The following is a 25226-nucleotide window of genomic DNA, read 5'->3' on the forward strand; positions in this document are numbered from 1 at the left end:
CTTACTATTTTTTTGTTGCTAGCAGTGCTATCATTTAGCCATATTCTTAGTAGAAGTAGTAGTAGTAGCAGTAGCAGTAGTAGTATTAAGTTTTTGGTATTTAATGGCTATTATCAATAATTGATCACAGTTATTTATTAACTCCTATTATCAATTATTGATCACCTACTAGCGTTATTGTCTACTTCAAAAAAAACTGCCATTACCAATACATTTACAAGAAGAAATAAAAAATGACAATAAAATAAACTGAAACATTTTTGTGATAAAATAGTATTGACATAATTGCTGGCGGATTGATCAAGGGTGAAAATGGATTTAACTTAACTTGAACAATGGACTGTACTCAGCATTGTTGTTTAAAAAAACATGGAGATTATTTAGTATCTTCTTTCTCATCAGAAGATCTGGAAACATTGAAGGAAATAATAAAACTAAAATGTGCAAATCCATTACGGGTACTTGATTCAAATGGAAGGTAATTTTTAGCCTAAACTTTCTGAAAATATATCCTTTTTTTATGTACCCCTGTATTTATCTGGTTATCCTATTATTTTTGCCTATGTCCTTAGTTATGAGCTAATCATTTTTTTAAAAAACTTACTATATTTTATCCATATGTACATGCTGCATTTGTGTAACAGTTTAAACTTTTTAGTCTTAAGCACCTTTCTACTAAATAACATTTTTATACATATTGTTTTAGTTTGATTTATGGAATTGTAAATAAATCTTTTGTTAATATGAGATAAAAGTTAAAAATATTTTTTTATTACAACTTTATTCTTGGACTGTTAAAATTTTGTAATAGATCAATATTTCATATTGTTGCTTCCTTGGGTAGAACCAATATTCTTGAATGGCTTTGCTCTGAGCTAAAATCTATCAATGTGTTACAAATAAAAGATAAAGAGTCTGGCTATACTGCTCTTCACCGTGCTCTTTACTATGGAAATATTGACTGTGCTGTCATGTTGTATAAGGTATAAGAATATAAAGTTCTAAATATCCTTACATTTTTACAAAGTTGCAGCTTTGTTTCTTTTGAATCTACATCAATTTATGTTATCTAAAATTTTTCAATTGCTGTAAATTACAAAGATTAAAAGTAAACAATTTGAGGGTCCAACTTCTCTTTGTTAAAAAGTGATGCACGTTACAAATTTTGGCATTTTCTCAATAATTGTTGTCTCTGCTGGAACCCATATTAAGAAAAAGACAATGCATTTTAAGGTGTTAAATTAAAATTTATGAAAGCTTGAAGAAAACCGTTTTTGAGGGTAGAGAATTCAAAAATAGCAAGAAGTCCCAATGATTCAGATGCATTTTAAAAATACTGAGCATCTTTTTCTATACAAAAAGGTGTTTATGTTAACAATAATCTTTTTTTTTTTCTGTTAGACAAAGCCATCTTTTCTTTCTTGTAAGTGAAGCATCATAATCATTATGGAAAATAAGAATGGATAGGAAAGGAATAATTGCTCCATCATAAATTTATTCTTATTTGTTAAGACTTACAAACTTGCAGTTAGTTTTTAGCTGATACTTTAGATTTGAAATGCTAGGAAATTTAGTTGGTAGCCCAAAGTTGCAAAGGCAGTATTTAAATTTTTTCTTTCTGTCTTTGATTCAGTTGTTTTATAAACCATTAATCTAATAATAGCTATCCTGGTTTACAATAACTTCATTGCTTTTTTTTTGCTTTTGCTTAAACGTGACAGTTACAGAATGATTTTTAGCATGGTGTTTATAGCTAAATGTAGTAAGTTCACTTCAAATAGAAGTTCAATGTTTTGATCCTATGTAGTTTTCAGACAGAAACAGATTAAATACTTAGAACAGGGTGCAAGTTTTCCAGCACATAAAGATGTACAAGAAAACAAGTAAACACTTATTGCTTTTTACGCAACTTACAAAACAAACAAAAAAAATTGTTTTAAGGATCCTTTTTTTTTTTCATTAAACAGTCGCACAGTAAAGTAATAAATGTTTTGATTTCTGATGAGAAAATTTTCTGAGCAGTATTAGATCCATGTTAAAACTTCAACATGATAAGCTGTCAATCAGTGGAAAAAATACACAAAATACTGAGATGTTTTAGAATGGTTTTAGAAAGCACTTCAAATAAAACAAAACTGATCCTGATTAATCTATAAAAAAAAGAATTTTGAATAAACTTAATTATTTTTTAAAGAACAGACCTAGAACCTGGAAGTTAGGCAATATTTTTAGTTTGCATGACCAATATTTCAAGAGAAATAGTTTGAAACAGTTTAAAATATGAGATTTTCAATAAATAACTACTCAGTACATGTGATGATTCTAAATATAAAGTTTAAATCCATAAATTAGGTTATGATGATTAGGTTAAGATAACTGACCTTGTTTAGCAGCAGTTATTACTTATTCTTAAATAAAGTTAGAAGATTGATCCTCCATTCGTTATCCCATAAGGCTGGTTTCTGAAAATTTTAGCTTCAAATGTTTCAAAAGTTATCAAAATTTTGAATTTTACTAAAAAATGGGCTGAAATCACATATCAAACCACTAGCCTCAAGCGTAATTTTGCAAACTTTTGCATTAAATGACCTAAGGAATGGTGGCTAGTATGAGGTTCAGAATACTGATAACCTTCAACCCAAATAAGATGTCCATTTTCTATGGGCGTGTGTCCATTGAAGTTGTGTTTCCCTGTTAGTCCAATGCAGTAATAGTTTTCACCAGTGCTGTGGAGCTGGCAAAAGTTCAGACTCCAACTTCACCTCTTTCTTCACATTTGGCTCCAACAACTCCATATCCAAGAATTTTTGGTAGATATTAATAAAAACTTTCTAAGATGATAGAAATTTATTTGCAGTACATGTGTTGCTTAAAAGAATATTTCTTAAATTTTAATGCTCAGTAACTTGTAGCTAGATACTAAATGCCACACTGGTTTTTTCAAATAAGGTATAGTAAGTTAGTAACCAAACCGGTTTTGTTGATACAAATCATGATAAAAAAACAGCAGAATCAGTAGCTAGTACTGCATGGCATTATCATTTTCTATCTTTTAAACATTTACAAGCCAATGGTGGTTGACATGCATATTTAATCGGACTGGGCTGTGGTGATCACAGACAATAGAATTAAATAAGTTAATGCACTCACTTTGTTAAGAATGTTTGTGTTTTTATGATAGGAAGCAAGTTTTGTTGAAGTCTCTTCTGATCAACTATTTTGTTTTATTTTTAGTAAAATTAATAAGGCAAAATATTACAAATCAATAAGTATTATTTATAAACTTAGTTTTTTTTTTTGTTTGTTTTTTTTGTTTTTTTAATGTGTAAACCATGCTTAGACAACATCTGAAAGCATAATCAGTTTAAAATTTATGAGTTTGTTATACAGATAGTTGCAAATTACAATAGCAAGTGATTAGCTATCTTTTTTTAGCCTGAAAACTGATCCAACAAAAAGAGATTTAGGTTCAACTTAAAGTACATCAGTTTTTGATAAAATAGTTTTAAATATGTTTTTAAAGGCATCAGACCTTCATAATTTTAATGAAAATGAGCTAAAATACCATTTGAACATAAATTCATAGGATAAATATTTTCTGTGATCAGTCTGTATATTTATACTGACTGCAACACAGCAATTTTTGTAGTGATTTTGGGTGCTTTTTATCTTCTATTTTGTTTATTTAGCAGTTTTATACACTCATCATCTGCAAGTAATGTTATTTGTGGATGATCTGGTGATGTATAGGCTTGTAGACTATCTGTAAATTGATAATGCTTAATGATACCACATACAGTCAATTTATTGACAAGTCTGCATCTGGTGTAAGTTATAACTTTCTTGGTGGGAAAAAAGTGTAACAGCACCAGGAATTTAACACAGTAATATCTACATCAAAAAGCAATAGTACTGCTCTTAAGTATAGTTCATGAAATTTTATTTACCAAATATAATCAACCATATAGTCTGCAATACTGTTTTATGTAATGTATTAAAGTCAACATATTTAAAATATAAACTCATCTTATATGACATACAGTCAAATTTTTTTAAATTCGACAAATCAGCAATGAAAAGACCCTGACAATGGAAGTTGGCAAAATAAACATACCAAGTAATCCATTGATAAGAATTATATTTTTGCAATGGTTAGGGTTGTGTTCTTAGATAAATTTTTTTACAATAAATATCTTATAATTTTTAGATACTGGGCAATTGGAATTCCCATGATGTTCAAGGAAATAGTCCACTTGATTTGGTTATGTTAGATTCGCCTAGATATAATAAGAAAAAAGGTTGAAAGAGGGGGTTTATAACTTTATCTAATCTTTTTTGTTGTTTGCTATTTTAAATTATTTAAAAGCTGGCCTTTTATATGAGGATTTGTAGCAGGACTTTCTATATCCCCATAAAAAGATTTTTGAAAAATGCAAAAAAAAAAAAAAAAATGAAATATACCAAATTTTATAATAAATATTAAAATAATAAACAAAATTTTATCCCAATTTGTTAAAAAAGAATAAACTTTTTTAAAGTTATAACAAAAAGTAAGTTTTCAAACCATAATTAAAACATAAATTTTTGATGTTCTTATTGTTGATGTAGGCTTTAGCATTTTTTTAGAGAAAAATATTCTACGGTCTGTTGCAAAATGTAATGCACTTTTTTTTCTCAGGATCCAGCTTTTCCCAAAGAATCTCATTTTGCTTTAGGTTCAGAGATTGCAGCAGGCTACATCATAATTGAAGAATATGTTTCTTGCGATAAATTTGATTTTTTTTTTTTTTTTTTTGTCAATTTTTAATATTTCTTAACTTTGAAATTTGAAAATAACCAAACTTTTCCTTTTTAAGTTTATAATTAAAAAGTAGCATTCATTTTTATTTATCTGTAAAAATATTTACTAAACTAAATTTAAATTGATAAATTACTAGTGAATGATTTATAAAAATTAAATTGAAAGTGTTTTATGGGAAAAGTAATAGTTGAATTTTGTTTGCATAATTTGAGATAAGATTCAAGTATTTTTACATTTCAAAAATGAAAATAAAAATTAAATACTTTGAATTACTAGTTTCTAATATATATTAGCACATTTTAATCAAATTGTCTCATGACTAAAATTTAGCATCAATTAATGTAAATAAAAGTAATATCAAAGTTTTAAATGAACAGAGACTTTTGAAAGGCATTGTATATATTTTTTTTCTTTTGTAGAAAAGATTACACAGCTGGCAGTAGCAGTGCTACCTTCTAAATCTGGAAAAGAAGGAAAGCTATTAGAAATCACTGATGTAAATCCAAATAGGAATCAACAGAATGGATTGTTTCCTACAAACTTTATAGAGAAGGCTCAACCTGATAAAGGTTTTCAATGTTCATTTGAGACACAGTTAAATGTATTTACATGGGGGAATAACACAAACTTTAATCTAGGTCACACAGATTCTAGAAATAGAATCCATCCAGAGCAAGTTCCAATTTTGGTAGACATTATTGATGTTAATATTACAAAGTTTCATGCAGTGTTTTTAAGCAAATCTGGTCAGGTTTTTACATGTGGTCATGGGTTGAATGGCAGATTAGGTCATAACTCAGAAGAAACCATTATTCACCCTAAACTTGTAGAAGATTTAAAGAATGTGCGATGTATATGTATAAAAGCTGCTGACTACCATACTGTTGTTCTTGATGAAATGAGACAGGTTTATACATTTGGATCAAATCAGTACTGCCAGTTAGGTCATACACCACAACCAAACAATTTATTATATCCAAAGCAAATAAGTTGTAAGTCATTCCGAAACAAATCAATCATTGGGATAGCAGCTGCTTGTTTTCATACCATTGTATATACAAGTCATGAGTTATATACATTTGGTATGAATGTGGGTCAATTGGGCCACTCCAAAGAAGAGAAATACCAATGCGCTCCTAAACTTGTCAGTTATTTGTATAACAAAGATACAGAGATTTCACAAGTATTGGCAAGTGATAGTGCATCCTTGTGCCTAATGATGAATGGAGATTTATATTTAATGCAGAATTACATTTGTAGAAAAATTTCAGTTAAAATGACTGATGTACAATCTCTTCAAATGATTGGTGGAGTGTTGGATGGGGAATCTTCAAAAATTGAAAACCCACTACAGATTTGTGTTCTATATGGTTCTGGAGTGGTATGAAATAAAAGCATGTTTATAATTAACTTTTTGTTTAGGATTGTATTTTTGTATCTTTTTCTTATTTATTACTATTTATTATTACTATCATTATTATTATTATTACTATTATTATTATTATTATTATTATTATTATTATTATTATTATTATTATTATTATTATTATTATTATTATTATTATTATTATTGTTGTTATTATTATTATTATTATTATTGTTATTGTTATTATTATTATTATTATTGTTATTACTTCTACTACTACTTCTATAACAATAATATTTATCATATTTGTTAATACAATAAAAACGGTTAAAACACTGTAATTATTGAAAGAATTATGTTAAAAATTATTTAGTTTCTGTAGCTCTTTTGATTACTTTATATTTGTTTGGTAATGGCAAAAAAAAATTACATTTAAAAGCTTTTGTATTTGTATATGATTGGTTTTTTTTTTTTCTTCTTTACTTGTCAGTTAGAGTATTGGTGTTCTCAGTTTCCATCATTTCGCAAGTGCTATTGGTCAGGCGAAAAACTAATTAATACGAAAATAGTTGACATAGCTCTTGGCCATCATCTCTTGCTTGTAACCAATTATGGTAAGGTTTATCAAGGCCATTTTAAGAATGACCTAAATAAAGATTCTTTTCTAACACCTGTTAACACAGCAAAAACTGCAACCCTTTCTTCTTTAAGTGGTATTGTTGATAAATACAAAGAGCAAAAGAGACAACTTGTTTATGTTCATATGGAAAGAGTTCCGTTGTTGTTTCAAACAATAAAATGCATTTGTGATTCAAAAAGTAAATCTTTTGCTGTAATTCAAAATGATCCAAGAATAGGGTATGTTATGGTTAAATATTTTTAAAAAGATTTTTGTTCAAGTTAAAAATACAGTATCTTATATAAATTTTGAAAACATAAGAGCAATATAAAAATCTCAATAAAAATATTGAGACCAGTACTTTTGGGCACAGTGAACCAAAATATACTAAGGGTAAACAAATTTAGAAGAATAAATGGTATGACCATGCTAAACTTTTAAATGGTTGATAATGTGTGGTGATGAAGTTCAAGTTTGGTGTGAAAAACTTTGTTTATGCACATTAATTTTAAATATAGTAAATGAGAATAAAATCTTTGTGGAAGATACATCTAACTCTAAGTTTGAGATTTTAACTCCAAATACCCTTATTTTATTGTTTAAAAGTATTTATATAAATGTACCAGCATATTACAAAAGTTTACTCTAATTAAATCATTCAAATCAATCAAAAAATTTTTTAATTTGCAAAGCAAAAAATGGTACTTAGTGGGAAGCTGTCATATTTCTAATTTACATATTACATTAATGTCTTAGTACATAGTAGCAAAATACATTAAACTGGTTTTCATTTCATAGTAAGTAATGTTGCTTATAAATTATAAAAGAAGTTTAGAAATATTCTTGTCCAAAATTTCATTTAAATCTAGCATAACTAAAATGTTACAAAATTTGGTGTTCACAAAAATTCTTATGCCCTAGATCTTAAATTTTGCTTATGATTTTGCAAAAGGTAAACCTTAAAAAAAAGGTTTTCAAAAAAACTCCAATTTGCATTCACAAATGATCTTTTTTGTGTGGCTAGAACATATTGTAAGTCAAATTAATATTAGCAATTTAGTAGGGTTTTAAATTTTAAAATGTTAATCTTTTAATTCTGTATTAAAGTTCTGTATTATTGACCTCTTCTTAATTGCATCTAAGGGCATAAAAATGCTAAAAGTAAAACAATACCCCATAGAAAAATGACTTTAAAATGCCTTAAATGTCAGACAATGGGCTAACTAAAAGATTAAGAGATACCATGCCTTAGATATTAGATAAAGAGATCATTCATTTTCCTCCAATGCAAATAGAATAATGGCATTTAAACAAGATTTAACCAATTAAATTTGATATATCACTTCCACTAAAAAAATTTATCACTTCTGCTAAGAGTTTTAGTAATAAATATTTCTGAACAGTTTTAAGATTGAATTTTATTCGATATTATTTGATAGATTTTTTTTGCTGGACCTTTTTTTGTGTTAAAATTTCCATTATCAATTTATTTAATCTTTTCTTTCTAATTTTCATCAAATACATTTGAATCAGAATTTGTAATATGCAATATTGGTTTTAAAAGTTTGGTTATGTATATTTTGATGTTAAATTAAATTTTAAAAATTTCATAGAAAACTTAAAATGGAGAAATACAAGTGCAAGTTTCCAGAAAAAAGTACTTCATGATTATCACTTCTCTGGACCAGTTTGGTCCAGTTGAGGACCACTCTGGACCAGTTGAGTTGATGCAAAGGATTTTAACAAGGCATTTTCTTGGTTGTCTAAAAAAATTTATTCTTAGGTTTTAAGATTAAAAAAATTAGTCTATACTTTTGTTTTCAGTATTTTTTATCTCTGGCTCACAACAGTTTTTGTTAAAAATAAAACTGAAGTTTAATAGAAAATACAAAACACAAAAAAAAAATTTTTTAGTAATAAACAAAAAATAGTGGTTTAAAGAATTTGAGGTTTGAAGACATCTACAAAAAATAATATTTATGTCTTTCAAAACTTATTTTGTTTGTAATTGTAAGTTAAAAGTTGTTTTTCTCTTTTGAAAGAGTATTTTTTGATGTTGTTTTTAATGTGGTTTTTTAAATAGTTTATTGATATTTTGCATTAGGTTGACTAGCTTCCCTTCTGTCAGTGATTCTATGTTAAATGATGATTTAGAAAAAATCATTTCACAAGCTTCTATAATGGATGAGCTGCATGATATGCTGATAAAGGTTTTGTTTTTTTTATCATAACTTTTTAAACATACTTAAAATCATGACTGCAAAATCTGCATTAACTTTGATTTGAAAATAACTTGAATTAAATTCTTTTACCTGGGCAAATGTTGTGGCAAGGTTTTTGCAAGATGAGTATATGAAACTACTTGACATAATATTAACTAGAAATGTGAAACACTTGTATCAGACTATTAGAGTATTTGATTGTGCACATTAATTGTGGAAATAACCTTAAAAGTTGTAAAAAAAAAAAAAAAAAGTACTTGCTTCCTTCCCTTCTCATTCCTTATCACAAATATGGGTTAACAGTTAGTGTTTTTTTTTAGAACTTTTGTGGATAAGATTTATTTCAAACTAAAAACTGTTAAAAAAGTCGTATAAATAGTCTTATAAATATATTATCTTGAATAATAAATAATATTATCTTGAATTGTTTAGACTGACTCATGTGTAATACCTTGTCATAGTTTTATACTTCAATGTGCTGGTATCCCGCTTGATAAGACAATAACATTAAACAATAAACCTTGTATGGATTTTTCACATGTTTCTTATTCAGCTGCTAAATGTTGGATAACACAATTGTATAGAGGTAACAGTGTAGAAAAGACTCCTTCTGAGTCACAGGTATTCCAGATGTGTATTGTCAATGAGCACCCAAATGATGATTTAAAGGATGACACTTTTATCATTCATGATGAAATGATAAGCATGTTAACAGCTGAGCTAGAACCATTTGAAACAGAAGAGAATGTTCGCAAAAAAATACAAAAGAAGCAGAAAAGAGGCAAAAAGAAGCTGAGCCAATCTTTAGAAAATGATGAAAAAATAAATAACAACAAAAGGTAAAACTTTTTTTTATATCCACCGATGGTTTGTCCTTAATATTGTTGTTTGTTCTCCTGATAAATGAGAGCAATAAAAAATGTCTGATCTAACAAAGAAAAAACCTAAAATTCTTTAATAATTTTGTTAGTTGAGTTGAAAGTGGCAGTAATCAGTTTTGAACGTCTTGATTTAAGGCAATCAAATGAGAAAAGGTACTACAGTCACAGAAACTTGGCAAACTGGCAGAAGTTGTGAGTGACAAAGTTTTATACTTAAAAGTTCTTTTAGTATATTTTTGTAGGTTTTTTTTTAAAGAAATTGTTTAACAAGATATTTTTTTTTTCCTTATATTTAGAAAAAATCTTTCTGATGTTACTATAAACTGCTGTGATGGGGGGTCATTTAAGTGTCACAAATGTGTTCTTGTTGTGAGATCAGGTAGAGTCATTTTTTAAATTTATTTTGAGTTTAAATGCATTTGTTTCAGTAGCAGAAAGTGATGAATACCTTGAATTTTTTTATGCAATCAAAAAAATTCAAAATTGCAATATGATTTAATTTATATTTTCTATAATAGAATATCTACCTAACTTGACATTTTGTGTTATGTTTTCATATGAAATAAAAGTAACAACTGAAATGATTCACTGAAACATTCAAGTCATCTTTTTTTTTATTGAAATTATAAAAAGCTGTACAAAAAAGTGGTGTTTTTTTAAAAGACTTGTTTAGCCATCCTGGATCAAAATCCATTTTAAAACTCTTTACAATGATATGAATCTTTAGAGTATTTAATTAGATTGAATGATTTTGGATTAAAGTAGAATAAAGCATGATTTTACTTATTGACAAGTTTAAAATGTTTTGCAACTGAAATAAAAAGTAGTTTTTCTCCTTCATATATGTTACAGAAATACATGTAAAACCTCTATAAGTTCCAATGTTTTCTAAAAATTGATGAATCAATATTTTATGAACCAAGATAGTAAATAAAAGTCAATGAATATGCTAAAAAAATAAAAACCAAAATAAGATTTTTTAGAAATTAAAATTTAACTGAACTAGATAACAATATTTACTAGGTTTATTTAAATTTTCTCCAAATATGAACTACAGCAAAGATGGCTTGTGTGTTTGTTAAAATTCAAAAAGAAGAAAAGAAGTGTGTCCTGAAAATGATTTCCTGATGGAATTCTGTTGTTTTTGTATTTTATAATTCTTTTGAAGATTATTTTCAAAACATGCTGAGCAATGAATGGCTTGAGTCATCATATATTAACATGAATATACCTTCAAGTATACTTTCACCAATCCTAAACTTTCTTTATACTGATGAACCTTGGGTATCTGGTAACTGTTTTGTGTTTTTTGTTTTGTTTTTACCTTATTTCATTTTTTCAGATTACATTAAAATTTTTTTTTTGTTTTGTTTGTTTAAAATGGAATTTTATCTTTTAATATATAGACAAATCAGATACAATAAGCAAGAGAACTTGCTCTTTACTACAACTTCTGACTTGTTAACAGTTTTGGCTCAAAAATTTGATTTACTTATCAAAATATTAAAAAAATAAACTTTTTTTTAGCACCAGATGATATCAATTTTGTTGGAGAAGTTATGGCATGTGCAGATCATGTAAGAAATATTTTGTCTATATACATGAATAATAATTTTAAAAAATTCTGTTTGTGTTCAAACACTATATGGTTATTTGTTTTATATAACAATCTTTTCTATTTGATTATTGCTAGAATGATTATAATGAATGAGAGTGATTTCAAATTTTTTTCTTTTACATATTTGTGTGTTTTCTGTTACATATTTATGCTTCTTTTATATATATATATATATATATATATATATATATATATATATATATATATATATATATATATGTATGTATGTATGTATTTGTGTGTTTTTTGCTATATATTTAGCTTCTACTTTACCGCTTAAAACAAATTTGTGAGTTAGATTTAGCAAAGAAAGGTAGTTTCTTAAATTTAAAAGTTATTTCTTACTATTCATCAATAGATAAAAACTAAAAAAGCTTAAAGAAAAGTTAAGAAAAGGTTTTTTTAAGTTCTGTTAGCTAAATTTTTGGGTTTACTTTTTACACTTTAGTTACATTGAAGAATGCACCAGATATATTTCAGTTCGCTTGTACATTTAGTTCTAACAGCTTAAAAGAATTTTCAGCTGAGTTCATTTCATTAAACTTACCATACTATCTTGAAGCCAGGTACTTGATAATTCTTTATACTTTTTTTTTGTTTAAGGTATGAAGTTAACCTAATACCTAATATTTTAAATTAGCCTTTTTTTAATTATATTTTTAGGTTGTTGGAGGATATTGAATTTGATTATCTCAAAGAACTGTCAATCATATATAAGAGACTGGTATGTAGTTACAAAGTAAAAGCGTAAGTTTTTATTGTAAGAGTTGTCATAGTTACATAACTATAATTTTATGTAACTATGGCAGACTAATAATAGTTAGTCTCAGTCTTAAATATAAAACTAAAAATGTTTTATTTTTTTTGTGAATAGCACTATGCTAAGTTACAGTTATGTGATATCAGTTACAGTTATGTGATATCAGTTACAGTTATGTGATATCAGTTACAGTTATGTGATATCAGTTACAGTTATGTGATATCAGTCAATAGTTTGACCAAGTAATTGAGATCCTAAAGCATTCTACTCATAAATGAGAATGACAAATTGGTTAAGTCTTTGACAAACTCCCTGAAACAGTTTTTTTTGTTGTTTTTTTTTTTTTTTTTTTTTTTTTTTCTTGTAATAGGTGAATGGGATGGAAGAACGCATAATAAAACCAAGCCAGCTCCATCGTCTAATTGATGCTAATGATGAAGAATTGCAAATTAGTTTGATGCCAAAATTAAATAAAACTTTCTTAATAAATAATAACCTGCATGGTATGAAAAGTTTTAACAATACTGAAGAAGATCTCAAGGTATTATTTACACTGTAAAATTCACTTATTTTTATTGCAACTAGTCTTAAATGTCACTTAATTTGCTAGTATTCTTGTTTTAACTGTGTTCCTTACACTTGATTTTAATAAATTTGATTCTAACTTGATGGTCATTCACGAAGGTGTGGAATTACCAATGAAGTTTTAAAAAATGTTTCTCAAAAGTTATTTGTACTGGCTCTTAGGTTTTTATGTGGACATGATTTTCACAAAGTCCAAGAAAGTTGGTAATTCCAAGAACCAAGTACAACTGAATTATTGGAAAAATATCAAGAATTTTTGTTTCATCAGGAAGATCTAGCAGAGGGAGGTTTACTTACCTTTTGTAACTTTCTGCCAGGAGTTTTAGTTTTATAAAATAAACACTGAGAGCTTTCTGAAAATTAATGGCATTGGATCTAATCATCCCAAGTGTCCTTAATATCCCTTAAACGGCTTGGTTTGTAAAATTGTTCTTAGAGGTTTCATACCAAGGATAGGGATATGTCAATGCAGCTAAATCTAATCCAAGAAAAATATTTGTAAGTTTCATGTCCACTGCTAATGTGAAAGTAACAGTTTAAAGACAGATTTACTCTAAAATGTGCATCAGTTTCTCATAAATTTTTTTTAAAAGTTCAACAATTGCCAAGATTTTTAGTTTCTTCATACATGTGAGTCATAAAAGGCGTGAAAACATTTTGACATTTTGAATAAGAAAATTTATGTTTGTTCCTTTTGGTTTTTCTTAGTTAAATTTGATTTAGATGATTTGTGACCTATTCAAGTTTGGAAAAAAAGTGGTTACTTTGTGAGTCTGTTTCAAAGAACAGCCTAAAACAGATTTGAATCTGTACAATAAGGTGTTCTAATTTTTTAGAATTGACATTTTTTGTGGCATTAGAGTCACTCTTGTTGCTAAAATAATGGTTGATCCTCCATTAAATGCCGCAAACTTTGTTTTGATTACATCAGAAGCAATAAATTCTGCAAGTGGATTTCCACCAATAACTTTCTGAAGATTTTCCCTTGCATATTAGAGCAGTGCAGGGATATGAATGTGTTACGCATTTCAACTAAGCAACAAGGCAGTAAAAATCTTGTGATGTTATTAGAGGTCTACCTAATGGGAAAAGACAGGCCTTAAACTGATCCTCAGCTTGCTCCAATTGTATTGAAATGAGCAATTTCACAAATGATGTAACAATACCAAGGGTTTGAAATTTGTAAGAATCAAATTGGAAAAATTGAAAGTGGTAGCTAGATCATTATTTGTTCTCTCCCTTTTTTCAATCTTAAGAAGAATTTGTTTACATCTTGCAAAAAAAGTACAAATTGCAAAAGGTAAATGTTCTTCTTTAGAACCATGGTTCTCAATGAAGTATTTCTGAATTCTTGCAATTATTGACTCTCTTCCAGCTGACACTATACCTTTTTGAAAGCACAATAAAGATACTTTAGCAAAATTTTCAGTATGTGATAGAGCTTTGTTAGGTATTATGATAACAGGCTTTGACACCTGAAATTTATTTGCTACTGCAGTTATCGATTTTTGCGTAAATGTAAAGCATAAATAATCAGAACAAAATACAAAAATACTTTTTTTTTTGCAAAGTTTTAAGAAATTAGAATCTTTATTGTGAAAACAGTAAACAAACAATTTCCAGGTTTTTAGAATTTTATTGAAAATACTAAAATGGTTTCTTTCTCAGACTTTACTAAATATTTTTAAAAATTTGTGAAAAACATGTCTAGATAAAAACAAAAAAGCCAGTACAAAAATATTTTGAGGATTATCTTATTGACTCTATTGCCAATTTCATGTGAATTTTTTTTATGTGTATTGTTTAAGTGTTTAATTTTGTTTCAGTAATTTGTAAATTACTATAAATTTCAATTAGAATGAAGCAAATTGTAATCCTGAAAAAACAGTGTCAAGTACCAAAACTTTAAATTCAATGACTCCTGAGATCAACAATTTAGACAATATATCTCAAGCAGCAAGTGAAATTAAACACAAATTTTCTCCATTTAAGAAGAAATCTCAGCGCGAAAGAAAGAAAGGATCTCTTAAAAACGAGGAAGCTGTTTTGCCAGTTGTTGTAAAAGAAAAAGATTCAATGTGTCCATGGTAAATGCTTTGCATATGATAATTTTGTTTATTTTCTTAAGTTATATATATTGTATTGGTTGTTCATTATTCTGTAATATATTGTACGTTATTCTGCGATCTGAACAAACAATTATTTTATTACATTGGCAAATGTTATAATCTTGGATATTCTTGGATTGGGTATATTGAATTCAAATCTGCTTTTTAGGCTGCCAATTATTTTTAATTTCATATTTTAGATTTTTGAAATCTATTAGTGTCAGAGAATGAATTTGCAGCCATTTGAAAGCTCTGTTTTGATTTTCTCAAATGGCTAAACTGGCTGAAATTGTATGATGAAACCTATCACTGTTAATTGTCAGTGCTTTAACTAAGTTTTTTTATAAAGCCAAGTATAAGATCCATTCATAAGATGGAATGGAAGAAAAATATTTTTCTCTCTTTTGACAATGCCCACTTCAAGTGTTTTATGGAGGTTGCCCATTCTTTTTGTATCTTTTTGTTTTTGTAGTTTTAACCTTTAACTTAATGTGCTACATGCACGGTAGCAAGAAAATTTAATGAAACCTCTCTGCTGACTAACAAGGAAGTTGACCATTTTTAGATCTACACAAATGATCCAGTTTTCAATATTTCATTAAGATAATTATCATTTTGATTTCACTATGGGTTACCGAATGACCCATTTTATTTTGTGATTTAATGTATGATTTATTCTGTTTTGTTTTATCTAAAACGAAAATTAATTATGTTATGTAATTATGACAGCTTACAATATGATAGACAGTTCTTTAAGATAATGAATATCCTCCAATGACCTGTAAATATAAATAAAAAAGTCTATTCTCAAGTATTAAATACTAGCTCATACAGTTGACTCTTGGTATCTCAAACTTTTTTCCTGATTTCTTGGGCATTACTTAATATGAAGCTTTAAAGCTCATTACCATCAAGAAATAGTGCACTTGTGCATCAAAGGCTGTCAACAAAAACAAATTCTTGCCAAATATTCCTACCCTTAAAGCAATGAATGATCTTGGAACGCTGTGTCAAACGACACTGTGGTCAATTGTTTTGTATCTGGTATCAGTGAACCAAACCACCAGATGGCAGAAGCTGATGATGATTTTCAGTTCAAATCCTTGATCCTAATTCTGAAAATGATGTTAATGAAGTTAAGGATAATTTCACCAAAGGTATTGATGTTGAACCACCGCACAGTGGAAAATTGTAGAGCAACAGCATATCATAAATGTTTTTTACTAATGTTGCTACTGTCATTATATTTCAATTTTATTTAATAGTTTAATAGTCAATCATTACTATAATGCAGGAATTTCAGATAATTTTATGCAAAAATAAAAGATTTGAAGCCCTATTGTTTATTACTTTTGCGGATGTTCATTTCAAACCTGTTCGCTTCATCACTTTAAAAGTGAATTTTCTATAAAACTTTCTAGGAATAAGTATAAAGTATTATACATTTTTGAAAAGCTCATGTTATGGAGATTTTAATAAAATTTTACATTTTACTTATATGGTTCAGTTTAGGAGTAATTATTTGAACAATAAAATATAAGAAAAAAAATAATATTCTTCAAGTTCACTGAGACTTTTGGTAGTTACCCACGCTTCCCCACGCTTTACATTTAATGTAGTATTGTAGCCTAGGTGTTTATTAAAAACATGTATAAGAATGAGTTGCAGAAACGTGTGGTTTCCGAAATTATCGAGAAAAGAGTGGTAAAAGTAAAAAAAACAGAAAACCGCTTTTTATCGTGGTTTCAAATTTTGTTCATTTATAACAATAGCTTGGTATATGTTTTTTAACTTATTATCAATTTTTTATTAATACCATGGCATTCTTTTATTTTTTGCACTCATTTTGTGGTGAATGTACACTGCCAATATATAAAGAGTTGAAACATTTATATCAGTATAACAAATTCACAGTGGAAATTAAACCGGCTCGTTTGACTATTGAATATTACTTAAGTTACTTTTGTGACTTGTTAAAATGACAACTTTTGAGTGTTTGAAATGTAAATTATTGCTTTCCTATATTGATGGAGGAAAGACAGTTGAGGCACTTCAACAATTTTAAAAGAAAATTATCAACTTTCTGAGGACAACTTGTGTTTATCATTAGTGATATTTAAAGGCACATTATTCCGTGTTTTAATAAACGATGGATTTTGGCGTCACGGAAAAAGGAAGCTTTTTTATCTAAGAGCAGTGATTGGTTAGATATTGTGTATCTTTACCTAACTCAGAAGAGGCAATTACCGACTCCACGCCATCTACTTCTTTTGAAAAACGCGGAAGGCCGTGCGTGTCTTATGGAGATTCGACAGAATCCAGCAAAAAAAGAAAAAATTCCATGTTACTTATGGAATATGGATTCGAGCATATCTTTAATACATATCTTCAGGCGTTGCATTCAATAGGAGAAGAAGCAGAAGCAAAACTTGTGGAATCATTAAGGATTGCTGATAAAGACAAAAAAAAATTAATATCGAGTTTTATGGAAAACGCAAGCCAGAAAAATATGCTAACGAATGAAGAAGCACTCAGCATGTTTATTAATTTATATTTAACAAAAGCACAATATTTGTACATTAGGAAGGTGACAAATGAACGAAACTGTTCCATATTCCCACCATATTGTAAAATTCAAGAAATTAAACAGACCTGCTATCCACCATCTTCTGCAATAGAAATTACGAACACACATCCGAAAATTCTGGAACTGCAAGATTTATTGGATCACACTGTAGCTAGAATTTTGAGCATAGATTCCGTGTACAGTATTGAATTCAAGCATTTACTTTCATATAGTAAATGGGGCTGTGATGGTTCCTCTGGCCAAAGCCAATACAAGAGAAACTTCCAGAGGAATCTGAACTTATTTCTGATGCAAATTCGTTTACTAGTTCTTTGGCGTCAATCAAACTAATTGATAAAGTAACTGGCGCAGTTGTTTGGCAAAATCCGGCACCTTCATATGTTCGTTTTTGTCGACCTATATGCATAGAATTTTGCAAAGAGACTTCCAAGAAAACTAAAGCCATTGTAGATGAAGTAAAGAGCCAAATAAATTCTTTGCGTGAAATGTGCAAGAACTTGATGAAGATACTCTGCTGCTTTTGAAAGTCAACGAACTGATTTCAGGAACTGATGTAGTTATGATATATTACGTTTAAGGTGGTAACAGGGTAAAAAACGGCTATTTTTGATAAAATTTTGAAAAATACCAAAATAATATTTTGAATTCTTAAATCTACCTATTTCAATATGCGTTTTGCAAAAACGCATATTGAACAACGACTTTAGAAACGCTTTTTTTCTCGCTAAATCTCAATTTTTCAGAAAAAATAAGTTTTCATAGAAAATAGATAATGGGCTGAAATTTTGCAGGTTTAAAGATGAACATATTACGAATGTTGTTTATTAAGCAAATTTTTGTTATTTTTTTATTTAAAACTCATTTTTATCATGCTTTGATCCCAAACTTCCCTTTTATTTATATTTTAAAGTTCGAATGTCAACCTGGTAAAATTAAAAATGTTTTAAAAAATTCTTTTTCATAGAAAACATTCTTAATACATTAAAGAATTCATATTCAAATTTTCAAGCAGTTTTAACTCTTTTTGAGTTAGTTATATTAGATGAAAGAATAAGCAGTTTTGGGGGTAACATAACACTAATTATGCGCATAATTAATGACGTCATCACTAATTTTTTTTTTTTGTATATTACTACTGTTTACTGTTTTATATATTTTTTTTGTTCATTAATAGAAAGAGCTAAAGTCTATTAATAGTTTTCAATTTCTTGTTAAAAAGTTACCTTTACCCTGGTACCACCTTAATATACCTATACATTATTTCATAAAAGCAACTATTTAAAAATTGTTATTAAGAAACTGTTTTAAATATTTCTATAATTAGTAGGTAAGCACTTTATGTATTTTTCGTCGTTTTTAATAATTTTAAGGTATTTTCATACATTTGTAAAGTATTGTGTTAAAGTGTAAATAACAAACTGCCAATTTTGAAGTTTTTGATTTTTATTTATTTTTAATATTGTATTACAAAAAATTCTTATAAAAAGTATTTCACAAAAAGCATCATATACTACTTTACATTTGTGCAAAATTTCAAATCTCTATTTTTAGTAACAAAAAAGTTATCGATTTTTGGTCCGAAACACACCTTTATTTTCCACTGTGCACCGGCAGGCCCAACTGATTTTCTATTACCAGATGCTTTTGAAACCTTTGTGACAGTAAAATTTAAATAATTTTAAAGTTATGTTTTGCTGGATATAAATTTATTATGAAATGTAGTGAACTGTATAGAAGACTGTATTTTAGTAATTATGACACAGTATTTGGAGCCCATTTGTTGATTCTGATAATGCACCAGATACCGCCTAAAACTGACTTCAAACTAGATAATACTGCTGAGAAATGTAAAAATTTCAGACAAAATTCAAGTTAATAAACAAAAGTAGCCTTCATAAAAATAAAAAGAGAAAAAGTTAAAATAAATATATTTTGTTTCTTATCTTTTAAATTCATTTAGGGCAACAAATTTAACAAATCAATCAGTTTCGTTTCGTGAGCTGTTACATGAAGAAAGTGTTCCGGAGAATAAAAGACTACTATCGCCTTTTAAGAAACTACCCTCCAGCAAAATAAACAAACGTTTAAGGTTTTTTTTACTTTGATTAAATGTTTTTTAAATGTGCGCGTTAGGGGTGTTCAGATTTTCAATCTTATATGGCACGGTAATGGTTGCTAAAAAGATGGTGAATAATGGATAATTTTTAGCAAATAGATTCATTTTTTCTGCTTGCTGCATCTAATTGAAATTTTGAATGGTATGAAAACAATATAACTTTTTCATAAGTTTTGAATTATCTGGAGACTTGTAATAGATACAAACATGCATATAACAAATATGTATATAAACATTTGTTGACTATATCTAGATCGTGTGTGAAAAAAGCTAAGATCCTACTTTTGTTACTTTCGAACCAGTTATTTTAAAGATAAGCGGCACAATCATAGAAGAACGGTCTAAAATCATTATTAAGAAAAATATTATGTTGCAAGGTCATATGTCAAGGCTAAAGACCTCATATTTTGTGTAAACTCTCTTTGAAGATCATTTCATCAAAGAAAAGATAAAAAATTGGCATAGCCTATATTTTAGGAAGCCTTAGGTATTGCTTTTTGAAAAAAATGAGAGTTATTTTAGTTTCTTTTTTCTCCGAGAGAATGAACAGCATGATCAAAATAATGATAAATAAGCATTGATAATAAGGGTGAATAATTTAAACATTTAAATAAAAATTATTAATATCTTATTCTTTTGTTCTTTTTTAATTAATAATATTATTCTGGATACCCATCAGTAATAAATTACAATTTAAAAAAAAAAAACTTTTCTCTTTGGATATTTATTTCATACAAAGAAAGAACCAATCAAAAATCATGATTAAAATAAATCGAATCGAAAAGCAGGATTAAAATAAAGCTCATAACTTTTTTATAAATGGGAGCGGGGGGGGGGGGGCTTGACTTACAATACAGGCTATGCCAATATATATTAGACGTACATTTGATGTCTCTCAGAAATGTCACAAAAAAAATTATTTCACTTTGATGCATCCTCACCACTCCCGATCCCAGCAGGGATCCGACGTTTCAACGTCGATATGTGGTAGATTTTAGGGTTTCGACGTTATTTTAACATTATTTTAGCTGGGATATTCTTGCCTATCTTTAAATTTGAACACCCTTAGTGTACGTTTTATTGATGTGTTTGTAAGTTCATTGGTCACGATTTCGTTTTTAGGTTAAATGACATTTTTATCAGTGTGATGTTTTATTGTTGTAGTTTTGATGAGAAATCGAAAAGGAGTTCGGGTATTCAGAATCTACCCTCTGAAAGGTTTGTTGATATTTTTGTTTGTAAAAGCCTTCTTTTCCTTTTAAATAACGGCTTTTAAAATATGTAAAAGTTCTTGAACTTAACTTACCCAGTGTTGTGTTTGGATATTTTTGTATTCAACATACGTGTTTTTCTCTACATGCATCGTCTCCAAAAATGGATTGATCGATGTGCATATTGATTAGTAGATATACACTATTTATGGGAAACTGAGATCCGATGATCGTTTGAAAAGAAACGTTATTTTATTTGTAAAAGATTTTTTATGGAGAAAAATTAATTAGCATGCAAGTTGAAATCCTGCACAATTTTTTAGAATAAATCGACATGAATAAATTTGACATGTATCTCTTAAATTAGACGTTCGTCAAAAATTTAAGATACGAACGTCAACGTCCAAAAAAAAAAAACGATTTGTCGCGCCCTGAAATCGACAACATTTCGTTTACTGACGACAACATAAGGGTTGTTTTTAAATTATTCGTCTTTTAACAACTGATTGTTAATAAAATGATGGGTGTGAGGCAGAAGAGGAATGTTGTGTAGAAGGAAGGGAAAAAAAATGAACAAAAAAACACGATAATTTTTTACCTTGTTTTAAAACTGTTTTCAATTCGATTTATCTTCTAAATTTAGAAATGCTTGGGGTGACATTTCGGTACACTCAGATGCATCGACAGAGGTTCCCATGGTTCGTTTGCTCAAAGAAGTGGAAAAGCAACAGGCCTTTGAGTGAGTTTTCTTCCAAATCTTTTTTTTTTTTTTTTTTTTTTTTTTTTGTTCTACTCTTAGTTGTTCACTACAGAAGGAAAAAAAAAAGATTGGTTTGTTTTTAAGGTTAAAAATATTTTATAAAATAATTTTGTCTAGAATGTTTCAGAAGCCCGTCACTTTGATACAAGTAATTGTTGTTTTTTGTTGTTCTTTTAGTTTTACTTATGTTTTGTTTTTGTTGTTTTTGTTGTTTTTTTTTAACATTTTTGTGTTTGTTATTATATTTTGCATTTACCATGCTATTGTTGATAGTATTTATAAAACGCAATAAAAACTAATATTTACATAACGCACGTAACTGACGATTGAATGTGTGGTGGATACAAATGTTAACGGAATAAATTAGCATCCAACTACGGCTGCCATGTTGTCTCATGTTCAGAATAATAATTTTTTTCCTGCTAAAGTTCCCACTTTTTCTTTAACTATATTCGATAACTTTTTTTCTAATGCGCTTGAAATAAGTTTTTCGCGGTTTTATCGGGTTTTTCAATATAATATCAGGCCAGAGAGTATAACATGCGGTCATAGTAAATGGAAAAAGATATACCTGGTGCAACACTAATTTTACCTGATGTCAACTATCATTGATGAAGTGCGATATTGCTTGTGCATAATATTGCAAATATTAAGGCTAAATGGAATACTCATCCACATATCTCTAATATCGGAATCCAATCGAAGTTCAATATATGAGTAATTTTTCTCTTATAAGTTACTCTTGATAATGTCTTTGGGTATAAAAAGGAATTTTAAAATTCGGTTGCCATCTATATTCATGAATAACACAAAATAGCGTTTTTGCGATCAGAGCTATTAAACAAATGCAAAATGAAATACTTAAGCTGCGCATATTCAGAACTTAAGGAACACAATCGTTAACAGACAAAAATAACCGTTAGTTTTTAATTGTGGTACAAATGAAACATTTACATCAGAGTTTTATTCATACAAAAGGGTGAAAATCTGGACAAGGCGCAAAAAGATTTTTTTTACAATTGTTTCGTTCCTAATTCATAAGCAGCTGCTAGCATTCTCGATGTTCTGGATGTTCACTTATCTCTTAAAAATGCCTCTGTTCTGTTTAAACTCTGCTTCAATACTTTTATATTTTTAATAAATTTACCCAATCCTCTGTGACATCTCTTGTTACGCTGATAAAAATGAATTCTTTCACTTTGCTTTTGTTATTGTCCTTAGTTCTTTTAATATTGCCTGATGTAGTCTTTTTGATCAATCGGTTGCCAAGTGAACAAGGTAAAAGTCACCCGTTGACGGTATTAAAATCAAATTTAGTATTTACCGCAAGTTGTTGTTTTCTAGAAAATCCAGATTTTCTAATATTCTGCTTACTACTCCGATTTCTTCTCTGGTAACCTCAATGAAGATTTTTTTTTATTTATTTAAAATTCTTACAAAATTCTTACGTGATCGTAATAAATCGAGGACAAAATGCTTATAGACAAAAGCTTTAAACTTTTTGGTTTTTACTATCAACAAAATAAGTTTTAGACTATTGTATCGCAATATTCAGAAATTTAATCTTTAGTTCAGGAAGGAAACCGAGAAAGCAATCAGAGCCTGCAAATACCCGGGTGTATTTACCCAGGCAATTAACCCTTGTTTCCTATTACTATTAGGCTGTCCGAGTTCCCAGGTAAAATGATGCAATCTATCCAGCATCTGAGCAATTTCATATCGAAAGAGTGATTTTGAAATTTGTACTGCAATACAAACCTACCTTGTTTTTACTCGAACGACGATGAAAGAAAAAAAAATTGTGGCAGCAAAATCTACTAAAAACTTTCGCAACAACATTGGATTTTTATACAGAATTTTAAAAAAATATAGAGCTTCTGCAATTCTGGAATGGTTATTGGTGTGTAACCTAGTACGATTTCATCGTGTGAACGATCTTCCTCAAGTCTGAAAAGATTTAAAAACTGTTTAAAAAAGACGATTAAACTGATCTCATAAGCATTAAAGTGGATTAAAAGAATTTGTCTTACCCCCCTGGTAGTGTTGATATTGATCGTATAAGTTTTGCTACTGTGTTAGGTTCTACAGATAAATTGTTTCCTAGAACTCAACAATCAATGGCAGCTATTTGAATTTTTTTAGACTTCAATTGTAATTTTTAGTTGTTTGATGACGTGTCTGCTGCACGTCGACCTCTTTGACTTATGGTTACCATTAGTGCTCCAAGGACGACTTAAATAAGCTTACCTTTAGAACAAATTAAAAAAAAAAAATTTTAAAGTAATGAAGATGTTTGACATACAATCTGCTTTGTGTGAAGCGATCAGGATAAACAGCGTTTGATTTTAAATTTAAGAACTGTTACGTTTTTAGCAGGAGGAAACAACCAATGCTTTAAAAGTTTTTCCGTTCGCCCCAGTTTAAAAAATAGTTTTTAAACTGGATAGATAGAAATATCAAATGGTAAAATAGTTCTCCCAACAGTAACATGTAATATTTATTTCAAAGAGAATTTTTATTGTATATAGTTATACATTTAATAATTTTATAGTAAATATTTAATATAATAAATGATAATATTAAAAGAAAATATTTTATTATACTTTACGAAAGCAACCTGTTACTTTTTTTAACACTTTAAGAATGCGATGTTGAGAATTTTAAATTACAAATAAACAAGGAGTTACACTTATGGTAAATTTTTTTTTTTTTTTTTTTTTCTTTTTTTTTTTCTTTTTTTTTGGTGAGTAACATCTAAACATTATGATAAACTAACTGAAAATTTTTTTTTTAGTTTTCATTTAAATATTTTAACTTAACTTTGTTAGTCGTTTGTTGAAACCCCCCCTCCCCCTCCCTCCTCCCCCCATCCCAACTCATATCTGACAACTTCAAGAATCAACAGAAAATTTAACTATATTACTTTTTAAAAGTTGATCACTTTCAATAATTACATTTCAATAATTGCTTAATTCTTTGATTTTTTTCAACAAAAAAAATTCATTTGAGTGCCAAAACTTTGAGCCTGGTGATCGCTTTGATGTTGAATACTATTTGAGACTGACCTTAAAAAAGATTATGAAAACAGCGTTAATTGCATAATTTTGTTAAAAGAGTTTGTTTTTGTTTTTTTTTGTTTTGTTTTTTTTAGCGTTATTGTGAAATGTGTGCAAAAATAGCGAAATTAATTGTGAATTATTTTCTCTCTATTTCCTTTAGACCGAAGAAAGAGCGATGGAAGAACTGTTAAATTATTATGAGAAAATGCATCCTGGAGAGGAGATCACAGTAAAACGTCTCGATCGCGCTCTTTCTACTCCGTATTGGAACCGAGAAAGTTCTTTTAAAAAAACCTTAGCTCACTTTTTCTGAAGCCCTTAAAATCTCTTTTATTTTTTCTAAAGATAAAAATTTTTACATAGTATTTCTCGTTAAAAGGTTGTTTTCATTATTTTCTTTTTTTAAATCTGCATTAAATTTAATCAGTTTCAAACTTATATTTTAAAGTTTTTTAAGCTTCAAACGTGTTTCAGAGCTTTTTTTTTATAAAACCAAAACACCGTGGTTTTACTATTTGGCTTCACGACAAAAG

General features: G+C 28.2%; 1 protein-coding gene and 1 long non-coding RNA gene across 11 annotated transcripts; one reads left to right on the plus strand and one right to left on the minus strand.

Annotated features, from left to right (window-relative positions):
• Positions 1-20: 20 nt before the first annotated feature.
• LOC145186602 (inhibitor of Bruton tyrosine kinase-like) lies at positions 21-25071 on the plus strand. 10 transcript variants are annotated; one of them, XM_090096000.1, is made up of 22 exons: positions 21-478; positions 812-983; positions 4208-4298; positions 5221-6182; positions 6658-7025; positions 8891-8996; positions 9441-9847; positions 10025-10081; positions 10186-10268; positions 11058-11180; positions 11417-11466; positions 11769-11820; positions 11956-12073; positions 12171-12246; positions 12638-12808; positions 14710-14939; positions 19508-19636; positions 20828-20881; positions 21518-21613; positions 21752-21782; positions 24277-24328; positions 24854-25071. In XM_090096000.1, exons 1-21 carry the CDS (start codon positions 336-338, stop codon positions 24307-24309), a joined length of 3552 nt encoding a protein of 1183 aa, XP_089952126.1. In that variant the 5' UTR covers positions 21-335; the 3' UTR covers positions 24310-24328; positions 24854-25071. The 10 variants fall into 10 exon arrangements, 6 of the variants coding, with proteins under 6 accessions (XP_089952126.1, XP_089952123.1, XP_089952124.1 ...); XM_090095999.1 differs by lacking the exon at positions 24277-24328 and having other exon boundaries at positions 49-478; positions 5221-5262; positions 5293-6182; XM_090095997.1 differs by lacking the exon at positions 24277-24328.
• On the minus strand, positions 7103-10989 carry LOC149884511 (uncharacterized). Its single transcript, XR_016454996.1, has 2 exons — positions 10338-10989; positions 7103-9078 (listed from the first exon to the last, which is right to left on the minus strand). It is a non-coding gene; the product is annotated as an uncharacterized LOC149884511 (long non-coding RNA).
• Positions 25072-25226: the final 155 nt, after the last annotated feature.

The sequence above is a fragment of the Hydra viridissima genome, unplaced genomic scaffold (genome assembly GCF_058129835.1).
Source record: "Hydra viridissima isolate aposymbiotic clone 2 unplaced genomic scaffold, HvirCarnegie_v1 scaffold_8, whole genome shotgun sequence".
NCBI lineage: Eukaryota > Metazoa > Cnidaria > Hydrozoa > Anthoathecata > Hydridae > Hydra > Hydra viridissima.

What these genes read in the sequence shown, in the direction of transcription:
- LOC145186602 (XM_090095997.1), top strand. Translation starts at nt 336, where the DNA reads ATGGACTGTACTCAGCATTGTTGTTTAAAAAAACATGGAGATTATTTA. An exon ending in ATACTGAAGAAGATCTCAAG is followed by an intron (nt 12,809 to 14,709) that starts GTATTATTTACA and finishes AATTTCAATTAG; the next exon opens with AATGAAGCAAATTGTAATCC. An exon ending in AAAGATTCAATGTGTCCATG is followed by an intron (nt 14,940 to 19,507) that starts GTAAATGCTTTG and finishes AAATTCATTTAG; the next exon opens with GGCAACAAATTTAACAAATC.